General features: G+C 42.5%; 1 protein-coding gene and 1 long non-coding RNA gene across 4 annotated transcripts in view; one reads left to right on the top strand and one right to left on the bottom strand.

Annotated features, from left to right (window-relative positions):
• LOC147139410 (galactose-specific lectin nattectin-like) overlaps positions 1-4,502 on the bottom strand; it is a 45,072-nt gene extending 40,570 nt beyond the window's left edge. Inside the window, exons 1-2 of one of the 3 annotated variants that reach the window (XM_086046111.1) lie at positions 517-565; positions 235-409 (exon numbers count right to left, since the gene is read on the bottom strand). Coding sequence is in view for 1 of the 3 variants with exons in the window: in XM_086046110.1 (XP_085902236.1) it covers positions 4,318-4,353 (36 nt within the window). In the remaining 2 variants the exon portion in view is untranslated. Of the gene's footprint in view, positions 1-234; positions 410-516; positions 566-4,317 lie in introns of those variants that run through there. The other 2 variants (XR_015088816.1, XM_086046110.1) reach the window with 2 other exon arrangements.
• LOC147139409 (uncharacterized) lies at positions 2,044-4,983 on the top strand. The gene is made up of 2 exons (XR_015088817.1): positions 2,044-2,144; positions 3,092-4,983. It is a non-coding gene; the product is annotated as an uncharacterized LOC147139409 (long non-coding RNA).
• Positions 4,984-17,382: the final 12,399 nt, after the last annotated feature.

Below are 17,382 nucleotides of genomic sequence, written 5' to 3'. Positions count from 1 at the left end.
TGTTAAAATTAATAGGTAAAGTGTCAGGTATTTAATATTTAGTACAATATCCTTAAAATCGGTACAGTCTATCACAATGGTTAAATACAAAATACAAAGGCTTGGAAGATTACAAGTTTGTACAATCCAGATTTGTTTCCACTTTATGCGATCATGTTATATTTAAAGTATTTAAAGTAAAGTTAAATCAAACATAAGAACAGCCCCGAAGAAAGATAATTTCTTCAAACTTACTGAAAAAGCAGGCAGAGAGCTGGTTTTCTGTACGGAAAAGGGCGCAATGAAGTCAAGTGCAAATCAGTGCGCAGTTGCGCATGCGCTGCTGGGGTCTTCTTCTTCTTCTTCTTCTTCTTCTGTTGAATTTCCGGCAGAGTAGACGCTTACTGTCCCCCGCAGGTTGCTGGTGCTACTTCATGTCACACCAGTCATACGTCACACAATCGAGATTTATGCGGGAAGTCCAACGCACTTCTAAAGTCTCATTTATGCTCATTAAATATAGATCTGGTTACGTACAGTATAAGAGCCTTCCAAATGACAATCTGAAAGTAGAGGACTTCGCATTGAAGTGTCGCACAGAAATGATACAAACATTCACGTTTATCTTGGTGAGCCTTACATCTTTTACTAAAAGATGGTGTTTTTGGGGGGGATGGACCATTTTTGAGTTAAAGCCCTGTGCGGAAATGGCTAAAAAATGAAAACGTTTTCATGAAACAGGACCAACACTAATGTGCTCATGGCAAAAAAAAAATCTGTCAGAAAAAAGTGGTTACAAAATAAAATGTATATGAGAGAGAGTGAGTGAGTGAGTGAGTGAGTGAGTGAGTGAGTGAGTGAGTGACTGAGTGAGTGAGTGAGTGAGTGAGTGAGTGAGTGAGGCACATTTTTTGTGAAAAAGGCCTGTGCCCCTCAGAATATGCCTTCCCACCTCCCTCCACTGAAGTAGAAAAATAGAGAAGGGCAAACATGGATATGTTTTAATTCAACCACCATACAATATTGATTCAACTGCACCTTTTCATCACAAACTTCAATGCTGACAAGATGTTGTTGAACCAACGTTGATTTACCATCAGTCTTCAACTAAAACCAAATAAACCCAAAAATCAACCATCTTCACCCAAATTCAACATTTATTTAACATATTTTGCTATCTGGACGCCTAGCAGCGTAATCATGTCTTTACTACGTTGTAGTACTCTTCCATACCAGCAGGTGACAGCAGCAGCAGGTGACAGCAGGTAGCTAATTGTCTTTGGAGACAAGGGAATTAGAGACGCACGTTTATCCAAACAGGCCCATGTTTCACACTAAGTATCAATATGAAACATTATAAAATACTTTTTTCTGTCATGTCATGTCATCTTCCAAACCGCTTATCCTATATAGGGTCGCGGGGAGTTGCTGGAGCCTATCTCGGCCGTCAATGGGCGAAGGCAGACTACACCCCGAACTGGTCGCCAGCCAGTCACAGGGCACACATAGACACTGTCACTGAGCGGGAATCGATCCCACGCTGCCCGCACACAACTCAGGCGTGTGTACCACTACACTATCAGCGGACACTTTTTTTCTGTGTGTTTATTTAATTCCTATTCAAGACGTTATAATATAACATCATCCTTCAATGTTAAAAAAAGCGTATTTAAACAATATGACGCTTATATTGCTTAAATAAGCTTTTTCTTTTTCACAATTTCAGCTGCTGGTGTGCCGCGGGATTTTTTCAATGAAACAAATGTGCCTTGACTCAAAAAAGTTTGAAAAACACTGAGCTCCAGCAAACCGGTAGTTTTAATTGGCAGCTTTGGGGTCCAACCGTTTGTTGCCAAATAATATTCAGCTATTCAACTGAACAAGACGTCCTCTCCATTCAAACGTCTGTCAAAAGTGCAAAATCTCAACTATATACCATGTTTGAATGGTCTCAATAGGCCAACTTAAACCATACTTAGTGTTAAAAAGGCCAGGTTCTTTCTTATTTATGTTGTCATAGCACCCTCTGGTGGTTAGACTGTTAGTGTAATTTAATTTTAGTTAGGCATGTTTTGGTCACCTATTTTAGGACCCTCGATAACTACCAGACAAAAGTCATCATAACACTTTTGAATATTCTATTTTAAGTCGATCCAACTGACAAGGTGTGTGTGCTCGATCCGAGATTGTGTCTGAAATTCGTATGTTGCTGTATAGATTGGAGATGGTTGGTTGTAGGGTCGGGTTGTTGTGGGTGCCGGCTCATGTGGGTGTTGCGGGCAATGAGGTGGCGGATACAGTCGCTAAAGCTGCTGTTACCCATCCGTGTGTGCATCTTAGAGTACCAATCGGGTTGATGGAATGTCGTGCTATAGTCGGGGAAATTGTATTACTGGAATGGCAACGACCGTGGAGCACTGAGGGTAGGGGGAGGCAATGTTTTCGAATTCACCCATTGGTGGGGGGTATTTCTTTAAATTTTGCGAGGAGGGACGACATATTTTTTTCCCGATGTTACGGTTCAACTGGCTTCCAGATTAACTGGCTCCATTTTGTGTTTCCTCTCTGCAGATTCGTCACAAGCTACATGTAAATTGTTCAAGTGCATACCTGTTCAAATCCTCAATAAACATGTGATACCAAACGTCTCGTTTACAACTCCCGATTCGTGGCTACAAGTAATTGTAAATGTAGTAAAAATGAAAATAAAACAAAAAGTGGAGGGCGGTACTTGAACCCATGCCGCGGTGAAGAATAAAGAAACACATGTCGCTGCCTAACCACTGCGCAACGAGCTGCCACATTTTCGGAGGCACACAATTTATACTTGTAGATCCGAATAAGTTTCTTGGCAATGCATTAAGAAAAAAAGTATGCGTCCGATTATTCTAAAATTATATACACACAATATACGTACACTAACGTCTATATCGTCACTGTCCTGTCAAAAAAAAAGTTCATTTTTGTCTTTTTTAAAAATTTTCACGTCTGCATTCAGCTTCAACGTCTGATGGTTTATGAACCGACATGACCAATGAAAAAGTGTTTTACGATGTCATGAATTTAAAATGTATCTCAAGTGGATGTCAGACAAAAGTTTCTGCTTGCACAGCCCCGCCTACACTTCCTCCTTGGTGGAACGAAGCCAACATCTATTGATGCAAAGGTAAAGTTTGTCAATACAATAACTGTTTGTAAAGTGTCATCCATCCATCCATTATCGATACCGCTTATCCTCACAAGGGTCGCGGGGCGTGCTGGAGCCTATCCCAGCTGTCTTTGGGCAGTAGGCAGGGGACACCCTGAATTGGTTGCCAGCCAATCGCAGGGCACACAGAGACAAACATCCGCACTCACAATCACACCTAGGGGCAATTTAGAGAGTCCAATCAACTTACCATGCATGTTTTTTGGAATGTGGGAGGATACCGGAGTACCCGGAGAAAACCCACGCAGGCACGGGGAGAACATGCAAACCCCACACAGGGAGGCCGGAGCCGGGATCGAACCTACGACCTCTGAATTGTGAGGCAGACGTGCTAAACAGTCCGCCACCGTGCCGCCGTAAAGTGTCATATGTATTATAATTTTAATTTGATTACTATAATTTGTTGCTGTCAACCTCTAGTAATGTCACCTTTGTGTCAAACAACATGCCATGTCTGCAACGTAACCACAGATGGCATTTACTGCGCAGGTAGTCAATACCCACGACTGTGGTCTTTATGTGTTCGTCCGACTGCTGACGAAGATAAAATTTATTATCACATATGCAACAAATTACCTGTGGAATGCGGGCTGGTCTTTTTGCCAATGAGTTTTCTACATGCATTGTTCCTTGAAACACACCTATCATACAATGAATACATCCATCATCTGGAGTAATGGATGCGGCTATCAGAACCGAAACCTCATCTTGACCAATGCCCTCCTCATGTTTGTGACTGAAAAGCAGAAGACAGTGACACAGACGTATCTTGAAAGAGGCCACACACAAATGGAGTGAGATTCGGTGCATAGTGTGATAGAGAGGAAACTGAGACACATAAACGTACAGTACATGGTAACAAGCGAATGAATGCAGCATGGTTGTTGAGAGGAGTGTGTGTGAGAGAGCGCAACCTTCCTCCCCAGACCGGTCCAGCCTGATTGGCCAACGGAAGGTGAGCCGGGGCCATAAATAGGGTGCCATCGGAGGTGGAAAACAAAAAAGGAGGGAAACCCGCAACAGGGGACCGGCAGTCGCACGCGCGCGCGTCCATCCATCCATCCATCCATCCATCCATCCATCCATCCATCCACCAAAACACCGCAGCAGAGAGGAGCGACCCGCAGTACCTCGCACGCCGACGAGGCAACACAGCCGACATTCATGGACGACGCTCGCCAAACGCCGTGCAAGGACAGTCCCCCTCTCTTCGTGCACCGGCGCTACTGGAGCAGAGCTATAACATTATTTTAAGGGGGGTTAATAATCTTTTAAATTTGAGCAACGGGGTTTCTTTTAAACGGGACCGTGGGAGGGAGCCTGCAGCCAACGGGAGGGGGGGGGGGGGGGGAGTATTGTTCTATTTAGTAGTAGTAGTGGGGTCGACCCAAGGGTGCGCGAGCTTTCAAATTGTATGTCGACATTGTATATCCCCGCATGCCGTGTGCCGTGACCGAAGCCCGACTGAGTAGTACCGTTTTATATTTTTAGTGAGTGCAGTGTTTTAATCCTGTAAATTGTATTGTTAGTGAGTGCAGTGTTTTAATCGTGTAAATTGTATTTTTAGTGAGTGCAGTGTTTTGATCGTGTGTGTAAATTATATTTCTAGTGAGTGCAGTGTTTTGATCGTGTGTGTAAATTTTAGCGTGACCGTTGGGCGCGGCCAACAGCGGCCCTAATGACTTCCTCCCCCCTGTTCTTACTTGGTTTTATGTATTTTTTACAAGGTCCCCTTGTTTTAATTCCTTTTACTAATCCCCCTCACGGTTCAATAAAACAATTTTTAATCAAACCACTATCCGTGTCCATCGTGCTGTGTCTCGAGGGTGCAAAGTGTCCATATCTCGGCCCGCTACACATGTTCCATCTGATTACGCTGAAATTATCCAAGGTGCTCGCTCTAATCCCAAACCTTACCAGGTGAAGTACTTGGACAACACTTTTCATGGACTTCAGCCAAGTAAAACTCTGTTAGGTCCATTAGACCAGAAAAAAGCACTTCACCATGTGTAATTTCCAGAGTTGCTTTATGTCAGACATGTTCATAATTTATTCTTAAATTATTTTATTGACACGTTGTATTAAATACTTTCCTGTTCTAATGGTACTTACCTTTTGTTTTAAATTTGACCTGTTAAAAAGTATACAATACTGCTTTCGTCAAACTTTTTTGACAGGTTTGTAAAGTAGTCCGAAAGTAAACAGGAAGTGATGTCATTTGTAGTCCATAATGTATGACGTCACACCAGGTTAAGTCACCAGGATGACGTCACGTTGTAGTCCGGAAATGGAGCCCCGCCCCCTAGCCATGCCCCTTTGATGATATCATTTTGTAGTCCCTAACCACGCCCAATTCCACCCCAAACCACACCCCTTTGTAGTCCTGAAATGTAATTTTGCCCCTAACCACGCCCTGATACGTCACATCCTGTCCGCCATTTTGCGTTGCCATGCGTCGTTTCCGGATGGCCATTTTGCGTTGCCATACGTCACGTCACTTCCTAGTCCCCGCCCTTTAACACATAATCTATGGTTAACGCCCCCTTCTGGCATGACCAAATATGTACCTTGTTTCGCTTGTCAGGTGTTGTTCTCATCAACCCTGCCCCTTAAGTCAAACAGTAACACCTTCTCAACCATTCGACAGTCTACTTGTATAGAATTGCCGAGTTTTCCATAAGCATCGTTAGTTTTCACTAACTTAACTTAACCATAAGCATAGTTGATGAGCATAGATGACCTGGCATTACGCTAAGATGAATTCAATCAGGTGGGCACTTCGCGATTGTATGGGAAACGTCCTAACAAGCTGTATTCGAAAAATAAGGGTTTCTTTTCTCAGTCATTTAAAAAAAAACATAGCCAAGCATGCACAATGGTGTACAAGTGTAGTTCTGCTGTTTCATAGGTACATTTGTAGATGACGTGGTATTACTCCAATGACTCCTTGATCCTTGATTTTTGATGATCATTTGAGCCACACCCTTTATGAATAGAAATACATGTTCCCTCAATCATGATGCCTTCATGAAGATCTGTTTTACTTTCTGTTTACACCCAAGTGTATGGTAGCGCCTCCTTAGATGAGGGGAGGGTCTAAAAACATGTCTAAACATATCCCTCCGTTACTGTGAACGAGGCGGAAGCATGATGTCAGAGGATACCCATATTTGGGCATGCAGGAAAGACCAGAAAAGATGGCGGCCGTGCAAACATGTCTGAACATGTCTGAACATGCCTGAACAAGCCTGGACTTATACCCCAGGCTATACAATGAGTTTCATGTTATAGGCGGATGTATGATTTCATCCATCCATATTTGGTCATACCGGAAAAGATGGCGGCAGCCAGGACATGCCTGGACATATCCCTCCATTACTTTGAACGAGGCGGAAGCATAATGTCCATATTTGGACATGCAGGAAAGACCGGAAAAGATGGCAGCCGGCCAGGACATGTCTGTACATATCCCACCGTTACTTTGAACGAGGCAGAAGCATGATCTCATCCATACCCTTATTTGGGCATGCCGGAAAAGATGGCGGCCGTCCAAACATGTCTGAACATGTCCCTCCGTTACTCTGAGCGAGGCGGAAGCATATCGTCAGAGAATGTCCTTATTTTGGCATGCCGAAAAGATGGCGGCCATCCAAACATGTCTGCACATGTCCCGGGCAAATCTGGACTTGTCCCTGGTTACCACAGATGAGGCGGAAGTATGATGCCCTTATTTGGTCATGCCAGAAGGGGGCGTTAACTATAAATGATGTGTTAAAGGGGGGGGGGGGGGGGCACTAGGAAGTGATGTAACGCCAAAATGGCCGACAGGACGTGACGCATGGCAACGCAAAATGGCAGACAGGATGTGACGTATCGGGGCGTGATTAGGGGCAAAATTACATTTCAGGACTACAAAGGTGTGTGGTTTGGGGTGGAATTGGGCGTGGTTGGGGGCGGGATCGCACTTCAGGACTACAAAAGGATGTCATCAAGGGGGCGTGGCTAGGGGCATTTTACTAATTATTTTACATTATTTTATTGTGACTTTTGTAATGTCTTAATATTTTGTTCCTCTTTCTGTCATGCTTTAAATGTTCCATGTAAAGCAATTTGAATGGCCTTGTAGCCTACATGAAATGTGCAATACAAATAAACCTGCCTTGCCTTACAATGAAATGCTGCCTTTCATTTGGTAAATTTTCATCCAATTATTATTTTTTTTAAATGCATCTTTTTCAGACTGACCTTTTTTTAATTTTTTTTAATCCTAATCAAATGTGAATGCTTTTGATTGACTCTCACCAAGTTGCATTAAGTCTGCTGGAATTTTTCCAGATGTCAAATATTTCTCAATTCTGAAATATTAATTAAAAAATGTAGTGGTAAATGAAATAGTTACCAACCTCTGCTTATGGTGTAGGTCCACTGCGAGAAAGAAAGGAACAATGTATAAATTAGACCATAAATCATTTATCACATGCAGCTAATACAGGGTGGAGGAGACTGCATATTAACCTTTTTTTAAAGCTGAAGTGCGTGATGTTTTTTTTTTTTTCTGTTAAAAATTCATTTCCACCAAAGACACTACTAGAGGAGAAGACACGTGCGATCATACAAAGGCTCGTAAATTTAAATAGCTGATGACTCTCTACTGCAAAAATCTGAAACATCTTCTGACTACTGTGGAAAATGCATTGAACATATTAAGAAATTGGTTTAACATGAATAAATGAGCACTCCAAAAACAAAACGGAGTTAATTGTATTTAGCACTAGTCCAACTAAACAGTTATCTGTTTGTATGTTCAATAATTCAGCAACCCCCAAAAAATGGAGTTTAAATTTCTGGTACAAAATCAAATTTATAATTGGTTTAAGAGTAAATTCAAACTGAGGTTTAATTGAATCTGGTTTAATTTTAAAGTAGGTTTAAAGTTTGGTATAACAGAATTTGAATCTAAGACAGGATTTAATCTAGTTTTCAAGTTAAACCTTGTTTGTTCTATCTAGCATAAGTGATCTAAATTTTACATCATTCTACTTACAATTCCGGTGAACAGTCCACTGAAGCCACACATGAGCAACAACAAGTGAAGATGAAATGGCATCTGTGCAATGAGAAAATATACATGTTACAGTATTAAGTTTATGTTAAAAAAATAACAACAACAATAACAACTTATGTTCAGTTGAATTTAGACACTATATATATAACATATTGTATAAATAACAACATAAAAGTTGACATGACATTGACATTAAAATGTAAACGTATGGCATAAATCTGTGAAATGTTACCGTTTGCGATTGTGGTGCCTTAGCTGAGTGATTGAAGCGAAGACAGAAACCACCACCCTATGGACATGCTAGCACTTGATTGTCCAATAAGTTTATGCAAAGAGCCCTTTGCAACAGATGATGCATGCTAAAGGCAGTGTAAATTCTTTACATACTGAACCTGTATGTTATGCCTCCACCAACACATTTAAAACAAGGTGTGTCTATCATAAGGTATGTTCATTCCTTGTTTGTGAAACTAAATGGATTCACACATCCTTCACGCATGCCAACCCAGGCTCAGTGAGTGGTAGGACGCCCATACAAAAGAGTTCGATATGGTTTATATGGCAAGCATCATATCTGTATACAAATTGAGTAGGATTATCAGTATATGTCACATACAATATCTGCATGATTATGGAACATTTCTTACCAGAAAGAACCCATAAATCATAAAGGGGATTTTCAAAATCTTATGTGAATGTTACGAATTGAATATACGTTTTTTATATGATACAAATAAATCCATCCATCCATTATCGATACCGCTTATCCTCACAAGGGTCGCGGGGCGTGCTGGAGCCTATCCCAGCTGTCTTCGGGCAGTAGCCGGGGGACACCCTGAATTGGTTGCCAGGGACTGAACCATCCAGTAAAGAGAAAAACAAAAAACATATTTAGATTGCCTAAAATACTTATACTTGTATATTAAATGAAGTGATTTTCTATATGAACTTTAATATGTTCCTACAAAAAGTATGTATGAATTTAATTCAATATTTATTTGTATCGCTCCGGCCTCCCTGTGTGGAGTTTGCATGTTCTCCCCGTGCCTGTGTGGGTTGTCTCCGGGTTCTCCGGTTTCCTCCCACATTCCAAAAACATGCATGGTAAGTTGATTGGACTCTCTAAATTGCCCCTAGGTGTGATTGAGAGTGCGGATGTTTGTCTCTGTGTGCTCAGCGATTGGCTGGCAACTAATTCAGGGTGTCCCCCGCCTACTGCCCAAAGACAGCTGGGATAGGCTCCAGCACGCCCGCGACCCTTGTGAGGATAAGCGGTATGGATAATGAATGAATTTATTTGTATCGGCGGCACGGTGGACGACTGGTTAGCACGTCTGCCTAACAGTTCAGAGGTCGTGGGTTCGATCCCGGCTCCGGCCTCCCTGTGTGGAGTTTGCATGTTCTCTCGTGCCTGCGTGGGTTTTCTCCGGGTACTCCGGTTTCCTCCCACATTCCAAAAAACATGCATGGTAGGTTGATTGGACACTCTAAATGGCCCCTAGTTGTGATTGTGAGTGCGGATGTTTGTCTCTGTGTGCCCTGCGATCTTCCGGAGAAAGAGCATCCTTCAAAAGTCCACCGGATTCCTCCCCCTCTCGTAGCCCTCTTTCACGTGCAGAATCCGCAGATTTTGTCTTCTACTGCGCCTTTCTAGATCTGTGCACTTGTCAGATAGTTAGTCCACCACTTTAGTCAAGCGCCCGACTTCTTGCTCCAATTTTGTGATGGTGTCGACTGAGTCAGAGGCGTAGCGTTCCAAGTCGGTTAGTTTGTTAGCATGGGTAGTGGCAGTGGCTTTGGCGGCAGAAATGGCGTCATTGGTCTCGCGTTTAAAAGTCGCCAGTCCACACCTGATAGTGGCCGAGAGTTGGTCAATCCTCCTGTCGATTATTCCGGCGAATTCATCTTCAAGCGAACGTATTTCAGCATGGACGGAGGCAATGGCCCCCAAAACCATAGCTTCGCTGGGGTCGGAGGCATCTTGACTGGGGCTTCTTCCCTCAGGATTGTCCAAGGAGGCTGCGGGGCCTGCCTCGACAAGTTTATGCGGTCGGTTTGGCATGTTTATACTCCACCAGAGATGAAAAAACTTGCAATAAAAGTCCGTGTGACAGGCTGTTATACGTTCCGCATCAAATATCTTCTTTGTCTTCACCCGTTCATAGCCAAAGCGGAAGTCAATTTGCACATTTCTGACCATTTTCCTCATGTTAAACATATAAAACATGTTTAAAATATGTATAACTCTAAAAGAAAAAAAATGACATTTTAAGGGAGCTAAGCTTTCTGAACAGCTTTTAATTTGAATAGTTGTCAATCACATTTTCAATCACATTTTATTTATATAGCACTTTTCATACATAAAAAAGCAACTCAAAGTGCTTTAAAACATTCAAAGCAAAACATAGATAATTAGAAAAAAAATAAACAAATAAAAAAAATCCGTTCATGCCCTCCCTCCCAACAAACCCAAGACAGATATCCATTAGTACATCAGCAATCATTCACACACACCCACACAAAGTGCACAACCTGATAAAATGTGTTAAAAAGACATGACAAGGCACAGAGAAACCATATGAGGAAAGGGATACCCAAGGGGAGCTCTCCGCGCCGAGGGGAATGACAGCCCACGGCCATAGGGTCGCCACCACCATAGAGGCCCGGATTAGACAGGCGGGCCCCACACAAAGTGTAGAGGCCGCTGGCCACCCAGACCCAAGGAGTCCCTGCGATGACAGCCCCCGCGGGAAGGGCAGCCACCCCTCCCTCAAAGCGGAGGCTCCCCCATGAGGAAACACTGGAGCTAAAAGCTGACAACGGCAGAGAGCAACAAAACTAAAAGACAGAACAGTAGTATAGTCTAAGAACTAGAATCAGTAAGATAAGATAGAAAAAAATAATCTTCAATCAAAAGAAAAGATAAATTATTTAAAAGTTGTTGAAAGCCAAACTAAAAAGGTGTGTCTTGAGCTTCCTCTTAAAAATATCAACAGTCTCTGCAGACCTGACTCTGCCTCTGGCAGGCTATTCCAAAGGTGAGGACCAAAATGGCTGAATGCAGCCTCGCCATGCATTTTGGTCCTCACCCTTGGAATAAATAAAAGGCTGGCGCCAGAGGACCTCAGGATCCGCGAGGGTTGGTATGATAAAAGCAAATCAGATAAATAAGATGGCCCAAGACCATTAACACATTTATAAACTAATAAAAGTACCTTAAAATCGATCCTGAAACACACAGGGAGCCAATGCAGCAATTTCAAAACTAGCGTAATGTGCTCCCGCCCTCTGGTTCTCGTCAGCACCCGAGCGGCTGAATTCTGCAGTAGTTGCAGTGGTGAAATGCTCTTTTTCGGGAGGCCAGAGAGCAGGGCATTACAGTAATCTAAACGACAGGAAATAAAAGCATGCATCAGCACTTCCGTGTTAGCCTGAGAGAGAAACGGGCGGACTCTGGCGATATTCTTAAGGTGATAAAAACCAATCTTGGTTACATTTTTAATATGAGGAATAAAACTAAGCTCAGAGTCAAAAATGATGCCAAGGTTCTTCACACAATGTGAGGGATTAAAAATGTGTAGTTTTGGTAAAAGCTCCTCTCTCTGACCTTCGGGACCGATAACTAAAACCTCAGTTTTGTCCTGATTGAGCTGTAGGAAATTATCTGCCATCCATGACTTGATATCTAAAATGCAATTTAAAAGGGTATCAATGGGTTCTGTGACATAAGGAGACACGGCAATATACAGCTGCGTGTCATCAGCATAGCTGTGAAAGCTGATGCCGTGTCCCCTGATGACATCCCCAAGGGGAAGCATATAAAGATTAAAAGGTAGGGGGCCTAAAATCGAACCTTGGGGAACCCCACATTTAATTTCATGGGTTTTGGAGGAACAAGTATCCATACTTACAAAGAAATATCGGTCTGTGAGATAGGAATAAAACCAGTTAAAAACAGTACCGGAGATGCCCACTAGATTTTTAAGTCTATTTAATAAAATTTGGTGATCTACTGTATCAAAAGCAGCGCTTAGATCCAGTAGCACCAAGACTGTGAGTTTTCTCACGTCTGCAGTGCACCTAATATCATTTAAAATCCTTAAAAGAGCAGTCTCCGTACTGTGGTTCATCCTAAAACCAGATTGATATTTCTCCAAAATATTATTTGTACTTAAAAAATGATTCAACTGGATGAAAACCAGTTTTTCTAAAATCTTACTTAAAAACGGTAAGTTGGATACAGGTCTGTAATTATTAAAAAAGCTCGGGTCAGAATTGCTCTTCTTCAGAAGGGGCTTCACCACCGCCGTTTTAAAGGCAGCGGGGAAGACGCCCATCTGAAGAGAGCAATTGACTATATTTAAAATTTGTTCCTCAAAAAATCCATAAAATGTCTTAAAAAGAAATGTGGTAATTGGATCCAAAAGGCAGGTTGTTGGGTTTACCTGGGAGAAAACTCGAACAAGTGTCCTTGCATCAACCAGGGCAAAACTTTCCAGTGTTTCCTCATGTAAATATGATTGTCCATGTTTATTAAAACTTGTGTTTTGACGGGCTTAAAGACTGGATCTTATGTCATCGATTTTACTTCTGAAGTGGTCTGCAAAGTCCTCACAGAGAGCGTCTGTTGGTCTCTGTGGGGACTTATTAAAATCAGAACTAGTTAAAAGTTCAAAGGTGGAGAAGAGAACTCTGGGGTTGTTTTTATTGACTGTAATGAGGTTTGAGAAATAGGAAGATCTTGCCAGTTTGACTGTTTTATTGTAGGATTTCAGTTGTTCGCATAAAATTTCATAGTGTGCTGTAAGTTTACTTTTTCTCCACCTCCTCTCTGCACTCCTGCATTTTCTCTTTGATGTTTTGATAGTGGTCGACTGGTTAGCACGTCCGCCTCACAGTTCAGAGGTCGTGGGTTCGATCCCGGCTCCGGCCTCCCTGTGTGGAGTTTGCATGTTCTCCCCGTGCCTGAGTGGGTTTTCTCCGGGCACTCCGGTTTCCTCCCATATTCCAAAAACATGCATGGTAAGTTGATTGGATACTCTAAATTGCCCCTAGGTGTGATTGTGAGTGCGGATGTTTGCCTCTGTGTGCCCTGCGATTGGCTGGCAACCAGTTCAGGGTGTCCCCCGCCTACTGCCCAAAGACAGCTGGGATAGGCTCCAGCATGCCCCGCGACCCTTGTGAGGAGAAGCGGTACAGATAATGGATGGATGGATGTTTTGATAGCATTGTTTCTCCACGGGGGTACAGTCTGTTTTTGTTGTTTTAATTAAAAGTGGAGCTACTGAATCTAATGATGATTTAAGTTGTAGGTTAAAATTGTCAACAATAAGATCACAGGGTGCAGGTAAAATGTGTGAAGTTGCTTAAGAATGTTCTATATATATTTTGTGCATTTCTCAGAAACATTCTTCATTATTCACTGTCTATACATCTTTTGCTGTATCAGTCTAAGGCCCTCCCACCTATGACGCATACAGGTACTAGATAAAAGCCAGCCGCGGCTGGGAGGGGGAGGGGAAAGAGCAACAGTGGAGCCGAGAACACACGCACTCTATGTTCCTCCCTTCTCTCTCCCCCCGCTGCAGTGGTATAAAATTGTACATTGTCTCTGCCTGAATTTCTTTTTACATCTGATGACCGGCCACACGAGGTCTACCCACATTTTGGACCTCACAAATGTCAGCAGGAGTGCTTTTTAAGATCTCGATAAAATTTGCAGCCACCTCAGAAGATAGGTAGCGTTTCTTCACTGTTCTCACCGGGACTGCTAGATGGTTAAAACTGGCGATGTTAAAATAGACACAGTAGTGGTCTGACACTGCCAAGTCAACAACAGAGGACACACCAGCAGACAAGCCATAGGTTATAACCAAATCCAGGGTGTGTCCTCTGTTGTGAGTTGGCTGCAAGACGTGCTGTTTAAAATCCAAGCAGTTTAAAAGGTTTAAAAAATGCCTGGATAGTGGGTCCGAGATGTTGTCCATGTGTATATTAAAATCGCCAGTTATTAAAATCCTGTTATAACTGGAATATAAAATGGATAAGAATTCTGAAAATTCTGTAATAAAAGAAGTGGAATGATGGGGAGGTCTATAAACGGTAATGCAGAGAATAGGGGGACTGCTAAAAACAAAGGCATGGTGTTCAAACGATAAATAGCTGCTAAAAATGATCTCCTTTGATAAAAGAGTATTAATAAAAATTGATGCAGTCCCGCCTCCTCTTTTGCCATCCCTTGTAGAAAATAAAAAGCTAAACTTCGGTGGGCAAGCCTCGGTGAGAGCAACTGGAGCATCTGTACCAAGCCATGTCTCAGACAAAAGTATACCATGTAAATTATTGTCTAAAATCAGGTAGTTTATGTTAAAAGTTTTGTTTAAAAGGGAGCGCACGTTCAGCACGGCCAGATTAATTATTGTGCTGGACGTGCGCTCATGGTGGTATGAATGAGCAGTATTAACATATACTAGATTACCACTGTTAAAACCACTTTGTTTGTGTGTGCAAGGGAAGCGTCTGCCGGTGATGGTTTCAATGGGAAAGTTGTCCGATAGTGGTAATGATAATGAGGGCCTGCAGGGGGAGCTAGTGAGGGTGGTGGTACTGTGAGCAGCTGGTATTGGCTTGTAGGTGATGGTAGTGACATTGTCATTGCAACGTTTATGAGTTTATGAGTAGAAGAAATATGATTGACAAGAGTCAGCTGGGAGTGGAATTGGTTACGACATGGTGGATGTTAGCGACTAAAATCTTGCTACCAAGAGAGTTCGGATGAACACTATCCGGCTGGTAAAAAGACGGGCGATTCCAGAATAGGTTAAAATTGTCAATAAAAGCAAAGTCAAGGTGGCCACAAGTGCGTAGGAGCCACGTGTTCAAGCTTAAAAGGCGGCTGAAGCGCTCGACTCCGCGAGACAATGCCGGCAAAATGCCACTCACCCAGACCGACAGACCGCAGGTTCTTAACAAGGCAAAGAGGGCGTGAAAGTCTCTCTTCGTCTGCTCAGACTGTCGGCGTATTGTCTCGTTTGTCCCTACGTGAACGATGAGCCGGGTTATGGATGATGGCAGAGAGTCAAGAACACCCGGCAGGGTGTTAACTATGTCCATGACTTTTGCTCCGGGAAAACAGCGGGTGACGGAGCCGGGATAGTGAGTACGTCTAATGGTCCTGTCGCCAATTATAACGGTGGTCGGTGGGTGACGTGAGGAGGGAACGCCAAGGGACTCACCGCCGGCGGGAGATTCACGACCCCACTGTCCAGGATGGCTCCGCCGAGGCCGAGTGATGACGGTGGATGTGACCGGTTGCGGGTGCTAGGCCAACCGCCGTATACCCGTTTGCCCCAAGGAATGACACATGTCAATAGAATACAGAGGATCAGCAATCTGCTTCTTCTTTTATTTATTTTAGCCCAATGTGAAAATGTCTAGTAACACCAGTCTTTTGAATTGAAGGCACTGTTGGGCGCCGTGGGAGTCGCTTGACGGGCTCTTGAAGGCAAATGTGAATGCATACCATGATATACAGTTTTTCTGAACGTAAAAAATATATTTAATTTGAAGGGAATTTATGCTAGCTTTATATGCTTGGCATCAATTTTTTTTACATGTCATGTGATTAAACTAACACATATGGGAAATACATCACTACATACATTTTTTTATATGCTGTGGTATATGCCAACCTATGAAATTTAAAAGAGCAACACAAAATACATTGTGTCTAAATAGTTTTTATGGTTACAAACATGAATCAAGTGACATTTGACACTATAGTAGCACAGCAATCAGATCACAACACACGCAACACAATTATTTCTCAATAATCATGAATCATCTCATCTGATTAAGATTTATTGATCACCATTAAAAAGTGGAAGTCAACCCCCATTTTTTTTTTTTTTTTTATTAATGATATGTTGTATGTGCCTCCACTATTCCAAGCCCTGCATTGTGATTAATAATGATGTGTTTGTCGAATATGAGTTAAGCAGCAGAATTCAGCCATACTTATCCATCTCAGGGGACGGCCATTTTGCCACTCGCCGTCGACTAAAAATGACATCACAGTTGCTCAGGGCTCAGGTAACAACCGATCATCACTCAGCTTCAGAAAACCGGTGAGCCGTGATTGGTCATGATGTGAGCCTTGAACAACTGTGATGTCATTATCAGTTGAAAGCAAGTGGCAAAATGGCCGCCCACTGAGATGGATACAAACAGGAGCTTGAGCAAGATGGCGACCTGTATGAGTGCTTTCTCCTGAGCTCGTGAACTTTTGAGGAGTACCGGACTGCCAAAGCAATTGAAATGGACTCAAACGATGTTATTTGAAAGGTGAAACAATATATTTGCTATTCGTGTATTGTTTGTGGGGGCATCAGTTCAAGGAAGACGGCACAGAGATGTTTTCATGTTGCGTCTGTAAAGCTTGTTAGCTTGCGTTACTGTTAGCAGTTGAGCTAACGTAATGGCCAAAAGCAGAGGTGGGTAGTAACGAGTTACATTTACTCCGATACATTTACTTGAGTAAGTTTTGGGAAATTTTGTACTTCTTCTAAATTTTGTTAAATCACAATACTTTTTATTTTTACTTGAGTAGATTTGTGAAGAAGAAACTGTACGCTTCCCCTGCTACATAAGGCTACATAAGGCTACATTGAACCCATGAATTAAATCCCCTCCGCGTACGTACGCCTTTCTCTCTCTCTCTCTACTTGAGTCATATTATTCTGAAGTAACAGTACTTTTACTAGAGTAAAATCTTTGGCTACTCTACCCACCTGGCCAAAAGAGACACAAAAGAGAAGATTGGATTGATAACAAACATGGAGACTTACGACTCTTTTCCAAGTTTATGTACACCTCTTCCCCCGAGTCCTCTTAAGGGTCCTGACTCAAAGAAGAGCCGTCTTGAAGTTGCAGAAACAATAAAAAAGAAGATACCGTTCCTAACACTGATATCTTAAAGGCTATCAATGGTTTGAATGATAGCTTCTCCAAGTTTGAAGAAATGGTCATTAAAAATGCAGCAGAGATTGTAGCCGTGAAGGAAATGTGACGAGCTTTGAGATGCAATGTAAAGAGAAGATGACACAGTGAAGAAGTTAAACGACTGAATCAA

The sequence above is a fragment of the Filicampus tigris genome, chromosome 11 (genome assembly GCF_054856515.1).
Source record: "Filicampus tigris isolate MCC_2025a chromosome 11, RoL_Ftig_1.0, whole genome shotgun sequence".
Taxonomy (NCBI): Eukaryota; Metazoa; Chordata; class Actinopteri; order Syngnathiformes; family Syngnathidae; genus Filicampus; species Filicampus tigris.
The sequence above is the reverse complement of the archived record's forward strand: the minus strand, read 5'-3'. Positions and strand labels throughout refer to the sequence as shown.